The sequence below is a fragment of the Lactuca saligna genome, chromosome 2, assembly GCF_052625555.1.
Source record: "Lactuca saligna cultivar CGN05327 chromosome 2, ASM5262555v1, whole genome shotgun sequence".
Classification (NCBI taxonomy): Eukaryota; Viridiplantae; Streptophyta; class Magnoliopsida; order Asterales; family Asteraceae; genus Lactuca; species Lactuca saligna.
The window spans coordinates 142,461,160-142,468,792 of NC_136418.1; the positions used below are offsets into that span (position 1 = coordinate 142,461,160).

At 32.8% G+C, this 7,633-nt stretch overlaps 1 protein-coding gene across 2 annotated transcripts; it reads right to left on the minus strand.

Annotated features, from left to right (window-relative positions):
- Positions 1 to 1,393: 1,393 nt before the first annotated feature.
- Positions 1,394 to 5,606, minus strand: U1-70K (U1 small nuclear ribonucleoprotein-70K). 2 transcript variants are annotated; one of them, XM_078980541.1, is made up of 10 exons: positions 5,331 to 5,606; positions 4,784 to 4,898; positions 4,613 to 4,692; positions 4,442 to 4,517; positions 4,277 to 4,341; positions 4,117 to 4,179; positions 2,715 to 2,796; positions 2,469 to 2,631; positions 2,325 to 2,393; positions 1,394 to 2,263 (listed from the first exon to the last, which is right to left on the minus strand). In XM_078980541.1, the coding sequence occupies exons 1-10, from the start codon at positions 5,427 to 5,429 to the stop codon at positions 1,609 to 1,611; spliced, it is 1,467 nt and encodes a 488-aa protein (XP_078836667.1). In that variant the 5' UTR covers positions 5,430 to 5,606; the 3' UTR covers positions 1,394 to 1,608. The 2 variants fall into 2 exon arrangements, with proteins under 2 accessions (XP_078836667.1, XP_078836668.1); XM_078980542.1 differs by having other exon boundaries at positions 1,394 to 2,254; positions 5,331 to 5,605.
- Positions 5,607 to 7,633: the final 2,027 nt, after the last annotated feature.

Sequence of the window (7,633 nt, forward strand, 5' to 3'; positions counted from 1 at the left end):
TTCGGGTTTACCTTTGCAAGTCCCCAAGAGATGAGAGACAATGACAAAATGAGATTATATGACTTTGGGGTTTGGATTTTAATGCCAAAATGAGATTATATGACTTTGGGGTTTGGATTTTAATGCCACATTGCATGTTACATTGTTTTATCTTTAAGATGGTTAGGAGTATTCATCATCACATATCCAATGCTTTTTTATACAACCGATCCGATCCAATCTAATCATCCATTGGATATTGGATGTTGTCAATCGATCCAGTCCAATTCGATACAACTAATCGAACTGAATTGGTCTAATTAGAAATCGAAATTGATCAGTTGTATTCATTAGATACTTAATGCTATATGATTTTCATCCAATTGGATCCATCTAAATTTCATCAAATTTTAAAATAATTGAAATATTTATATTAATATTTTTTAATAATTGAAACTGGATACTAATTGGATTATAAATGGATATATTAAATTGCATGAAATTTGAGTAGTAATTAGATTAGATCGGTTGGCTTGGTTTTTATTGGGTTTTCGTTATCATCCAAAAATCAAACCACTCTTATTAGATATTGAAATTTCAGAACCAATCCATTTCAATTGTGATTATATATTCAATATATGTCGGTCGTTTGTAATTGGATTAGATTTTTTTCTACACACCCTCAAAGATGGTTATTGAGTATTATGGAGTTATAACAATGTACTTTGTGTTTTGTAATGCTTTTTCTAAAAATGTAGCTTTAGGATGTCTAAAGAGGTTTTAATTGAAGTTGGGGTTGTTGCACTAGTGTATAAATTGTGTTCATGCATATACTTTGATATGACATCCAATCCCTGTATGACTCACTAGACTCCTAAACCAGTATATTATTTTGACATATGTTCAAGTTGGCAGCAGTCTCAGTTCTGAATCTTCAACCATAGGGTGACCTGTCGTTCGAAAAAAATTCATTACATAGCGACTTTGAAGGTTGATTAGTGTCTTCATAACTTTTCTATGCATCTGTATATTTTTGGCATTTTTTAAATTTATGAACATTTTTGGGACCTTTTCTACACTTTTTTAATGAAAATGGTATCAAACTGTTTCAATGAGATTGCAAGGACTTTTTTCAATTACCATATAATGTGCAAAGCATACGTGTAGGCGAAGTAGGTGGTTAACATTGACTACTAGGTATTAATTCTTCATTGTGAGGTATTCAATTTGTTCTACAATAAAATCACTTTTCTTTAATTTAATGTCTCCAAACAAGAGTTCTCTGTCCAATTCAAAAGCGTACGATTTGCAAATAAGGGGTCTGAAAACAAACTAAGAGAAATCCAACTGTTAAAGATATCCTTCCAGCTTTCACTATTTGGGCTACTTTGAATTCCATGTCACCACAAGCCCACAACACAAGAGCACAAGGCAGTCTCCATTTCATGAAAACTCAAAAAACAAATCACGAGGCACGAATAGTCTAATAAACTTGATATTACAACTTATAAAAAAAAAAAAAAAAAAAACAATCCAATACCACCCACAAAAGTTAAATCCAAGGGTCCATAACAACACACACAAACAAAAACAAAACACATACGTGCATCCATCTTATGCTTTCAGTACTTAATACTCATAGTCCCGAGAGAGCGACCTGTCCGATCGCCTATACTCACGTTCACGATCCTTATCACGCGGTTCCACCTTTCCTGGCTCATACACATCATCCTCCATCTGATCATACCGATCATGATCCTGATGTTCATACCTCTCCTCATCATAATAATCATACCCTCCACCAACACCTCCCATATCACGCTCCGCATCCACACGCTTACTATTCCCATGCTCACCTTGCTCATACCACTCCTCCATATCCCCACGATCACGATCATCATAGCTTTTCCCCCTAACATTATCCCCTCCTCCATGTTTATCTCTCTCATGTCTTTCACTGCGATCATACTCATAATCCTTATCACGCGACCTCCCACGATCCAACGCATCAACATCTCCCACCTCGTAATCTTTGTCACGATCCTTTTCACGGTGACGACTGCTACGGTCGCGCTCACGGTCCCCCCGGTCACGACCGCTACGGTCGCGGTCGCGATCACGGTGTCGGTCGCGGTCCCGACCAGTTCGATCACGGTCACGGTCGCGGTCCCGGTGCCGGTCGTCGCGGTGTTCCCGCTCTCTTGGCTTGTCGTGGGACCGCTCGCGTGATCTTTCCTTAACCACCCTTTCGCGCTCACGCGACTTCTCCCTCTCTCTGAGTAATCTTTAATTATAAAAAACCATATAATAATAATAATAAATAATAATTGTATTATTTAATTTACCTATCTCCTCGCTCTTCAGTTGCTCTTGGCTCTACGGATCGAGATGCTCCTCCTGATTGCTGTTGTTCTCTGATCACAAAAACAACATGTGCCAAATTAGAATCACTTGCTTTCTAATAACAAAAACAACATGTGACAAATTACCTCCCGGAGTTCTTCTGGTTGACTTCTTCACCACCAACCCTGGTGGTCCCAAGTCCACCACCAAGTCTACGTGGCCGCCAGTTAGGAACGGTTCTTCCACGTTCAACATCCACAAGCACTCTTCTGTTATCAAGCTTCCTTCCATCCGCTTGTTTATATGCAGCTATAAATTATTAAAATACCATAAGACATCGCAAATAATAAAAATAATAAGGAAGTGAGACATGAGATGTAGATAAAAGAAACCTTTCATATCGCGTGTATGCATGTACTCGATGAAAGCGTATCCTCGTGGTTTATTCGTCTCTTTATCAGCAATCAAGCGAACCTAAAAACTCTTGTGAATTAGACAAGATATACAGATCGATTTGTATAATAAAAAAAATAAAAAATAAAAATCATACTCTTTTGGATATGAACAGATTGTAACAAAAAACATGCAGATGAAGTTAGCAATTTTATAAAATCCTAATGCACGGCAAACAGGCGACTAAGCCTCAATAGCCGTGCTCACCTTTTAATTTATAGGCTCCCGAGGCGAGAATAGATGCATCAATCATCATCATCACTGCTAGAATTTGTGGCCAATTTCTCCAACAAACTACCCTCCCCTTACCAGGGACTAATTAATTCAATAAATAAATTACTAGAAAACTGATATAATTGTTTATATATATAAAATACCAGGAAATCTTCTCAACTTCTGAAACGTTTTTGATATGATATGATATGATACCCTTTGAATCCAAAAGTAAGAAATTTTCAGTAGCAAAAAATGCAACAACTTTAGAAAAGAAGAGAAGAGATGCACTCCCTAAATATTTTACCCCATTCACAGTCTCCATTTCTTGCATCATTCATCTGCTGAAGTAGGATACCTTTTAACAAGTGACTTGACACAATTGCCCTTACCATGGATGGTGACTATAAGCTTTTACTAGAATAATACCCAAAATACCCGGATTCTTGATTTGTGATTTGAGCAGAGAGAGAGAGAGAGAAAGAAAGGGGGAAAAGAAAAGAAACTATGAGGGTATTAGAATGGGTGGGCAATAATAATACCTGAGGAAAAATTACCGATTTGACTGAACTTCCAACTTACTATTCGGATTTTGGAGAAAGGATAGGCATGTAATTTTCTCAAACTTACTGTGTATTGTCGGATAGATCTTATTCTAGCATCATGATTCACAAGTAAATGCATTGAAAATGGAAAGACACACTTACAATTCTCCATGTTTGTGGTTTCAGAAATCATTAACAGCAAGCAACATGTTAAAGGCGTATTGATATGGCATTGACAATCATGTATGCAGTTAGCAGATTTTATTCTTACCAAATTGTTGTATATTTTACCCATGAACAATCCCTTATTAAAAACTTCAATACTTATACAGAATTATAATCGTTTTTCAGATAACCCAGTTACGAGAGTATGATAAAATCTGTGAAATAATAATGTCTGGATAATGGGTCATCAGCTTTATTTCCAAATTGGGTTTTTTAAAAAAGTTTGATTATTTGTTTATGAAAGATGTTTTGCAGACAACTTGATGAGGATGTTGTCTGTGTACCACATAACCAAACCTCTTACCGAACAAAAGGCTATAACCTTGAGCCCCTTTTTAGGGTACTCTACAAAACCTACCCGTTTGATTGGCCCATATGCCTCAAACTCCCTTTTAATTCTGCTCTCTGTTGTCTCATAGTTCTGAAAGTACAAAAACAAAATCAAGTCAATTAAATCAAGAAACTAAAAAGACATAAAGCCTTAAAAGGCATCAATGCAAAAAGAGAGTAATGCTCACAAGCCTAGCAACAAACAATGTCTTGTATGGATCTCCAGAGATATTTGGATCGCTGTTTGGATCATCTGTATAAGAAAAAGAGCATAAGTCACTACTATTCAAGTCACTGATAGCTTCTAGGATCTATTGACTCATAAAAAAAGAAAAAGAAAAAAGTCTTCTTACATTTCTCAAGCTCCTCAGCTGCCTTTCTTGCACCCTCTTCTAGTCTTAACTGGTGAATTCTAGCCCTCCGTTGGCCCTGATTCACACATGTACATCAAGTATCAACCAAAATACAATTAACATACAATGGATGATTAACATGTATATAGTTTGCTAAATGAAGAATCTTACAGGTGTTTCACCCTTTTCTACTGGTGGAGCATATTCAGGATCAGTGGGCTCAGCAAAGTGGCTAACAAATTGTGCCATGCCTTTTCAAATGAAAATAGAAGCAAATCAATTAGATATTTCAACCTACAATGTATGAATTAGAACTTAAATAGTATAACATGTATCACATACCTGTGTATGGTGGACATTTTCTCTTCTCAGGAGGCGGTTTATACTCCAGAGGAGGTCGTGGCTCAAAAAGCTTTAACAGATTATTAGTCAATCCTGTTGGATGACTCTGTCCAATCTGCAAGAAACAATAGAAACAATCTCATACAGTTAAGCAGGGGTGCAAGCGAAAGCAAGTAAAATAAACAGCATCATTGCTCAAACTCAATGAGAATTTGATCCTTCCACAACCTTGTTTGCTAATAACTTCAACCTAGAGTTCTCAACTCAATAATTAATCCAATTTCACTGAAACATAATTCTCAATTAAAGCCCTAATTACAACAATCACCAGCTAATATTACGAACAATGATACTAACCCCTACCAATTTCCGAATCCACCACATATAAAACCAGATAAAATCTCCTAGTTTCAATTTAATCGCATAAAACAGAAACGCAGATTGCGGTAAAAACAATTAACCAAACCTAGGGCGACAATTTTTTTTCTACAAATAAAGTTCGCCTAAAACAGAAACAAAGTTAGGGTTTTAAAGAATAGAGAGATACCAGCTTCATTTGCATGAGATTAGCTCGGTTCTGTTGCTTCGTTCGAGCCTGAACGGCAGCGTTGTTGTTGCGCATGAACGCATCATTGTAATCCCCCATGTTTTTCAAGATCGGATCACAGATTTTAGGATTTCAGTGTGATAACAACGAAACGGATATATAGATTAATGAATCAAAACGATTTCATGACGGATGACGAAAGGAAAGATCGATTTCTTAGTAGCGGCTACCTAAATAAAGAGAAAGGGTTTGAAGAGTTTTGTGAGGACTCGTTGTAAGCTAACCGAGTTGAACCCTTCTGTAACTCGGTCGGTGGCAGAGAAACTGTTCTGTTACATCTCCAGTTGGGCCTGCACTGGCCCATTTCTATTTGAGTTAATCCAGAAAATGTAATGCGATAAAAAAGTTTAGACAATTGTAAAAATGGTTCTGTGATTTGTTAAGGTTCAAAAAAAAAATTATTAGCAAAATAATTCCTATTTAATGGTTTTATTGCGGTTTTGATCTCAATCTCATTAAGTTTAACAACATAGCTATTAACTTTTGGCAAATGACAGATTTACTTCTGGGACTATTTCTGCAGTTTTATCTTTTTACACAATTACAAGGTTTTTTTTTTCCATTTTATTGAATTATTATATATTAATTATTTTATTTTTTTATTTTTTTTAACTTTTTTCTTATTGTATTATTTTTTATTGGGTTATTATACTAATAAATATTATTTTTAATATATTATACTTATATATTAATAAATATTACTTTTTTATTATTAATTTTTTTAATATTTATCTACTAGTAAGTGTTACTTTATTGGATTATTAAACTATATTTATTTTTTTATTTATAATAAATAATATTTATTTAATTGTTTTTATTTTAATTTAATTTCTTTCTTTATTATTTTAAATAAAAGTACCAAACACTCCGGGTCAGCTCCTCCATTCGTTGCATTTTACCACCTTGCGTCGTCGTATCATCTTGCTAGAAATCATCAATCATCGACTACAGTCGGTCATTCTCGACGAAAACTACACTAGTTGACTACCCATACATTGTGAAAAAAACCCCAGAAAGCATACTTCCTACATCTGACCATTCATTACATATAACACCATCGATGACGACAATGTTAAATTGAGGGTTTTTAAACCACCATAGCCACTACAGGTGGTGAAAAAGTTGTAGAACTCGTTATTCGGTGCTCGTTCGGCCGACCGTCGACTAGCGAATATTCATATTTGGTAATTCATGTAAAAATATTTTTAGGCAAATTTTATATGTCAAAATCATAAGTTAAAATATTATATACTAAAAATAAAAACAATCAAAAATATTATTTATTATAAATAAAAATAATAATTTTAAATTAATAATCCAATAAAGTAACACTTACTAATAGATAAATATTATATGCTAAAAATAATATTTGTTTATATATATATATATATATGTATATATATATATATATACATATATATATATATATATATATATATATAATCCCATAAAAATGAATTAATACAATAAATAAGAAATTAAAAAAAAGTCAATTAAAAAAATTAATAATAAAAAATAATATTTATTTATATAAATATAATTTATTAAAAATAATATTTATTAATATCTAATAATACAATCAGATGAATTAACGAAATAAATAAAATTAAAAAAAATAATTAAATGAATATAATAATCCAATAAAAAAATAATACAATACGAAAAAAGTTAAAAATAAAAAAAGTAATTAAAATAATTCATATATCATAATTCATTCAAACGAAAAAGAAAAATTGTATAATTGGTCTTTGTATTTTGGTAAAAAGATAAAACTACATAAATGGTCCTAGGGGTAAATCCGTTATTTGCCAAAGTTAATAGCCATGTTGTTAAACTTAACGAGGTTGGAACTAAAACTGCAACAAAACCATCAAATAGGGACCGTTTTTGCTAATAAACTTTTTTTTGTACCTTACCCACAAAAATTGACAAACCATAGTGACCGTTTTTGCAATTTTATCAAAAGTTTAATTCATTAATTTTGAAGTATTCTTTTCCTTTATGATAATTATTTATATTATTAGAGAGGATTTTGACACATGTCATTATATGAGATTTTATAATTATTTAAATTTCATATGTCATTATATACTATCTTTATTTTTTTCTATTAACCAATAATCAGTTCCACTAATTAATGAGTCTATTATTATATATGTAAAGTATTCATTCTATTTAAATGTTTATTAATTTATAAATATATTTAAATTTAAATAGATGCTCTAATAACACAATTAATATCG

What these genes read in the sequence shown, in the direction of transcription:
- U1-70K (XM_078980541.1), bottom strand. Translation starts at nt 5,429, where the DNA reads ATGGGGGATTACAATGATGCGTTCATGCGCAACAACAACGCTGCCGTT. An exon ending in CATTGTTTGTTGCTAGGCTT is followed by an intron (nt 4,180 to 4,276) that starts GTGAGCATTACT and finishes TTGTACTTTCAG; the next exon opens with AACTATGAGACAACAGAGAG. An exon ending in GCATACACGCGATATGAAAG is followed by an intron (nt 2,632 to 2,714) that starts GTTTCTTTTATC and finishes AATAATTTATAG; the next exon opens with CTGCATATAAACAAGCGGAT.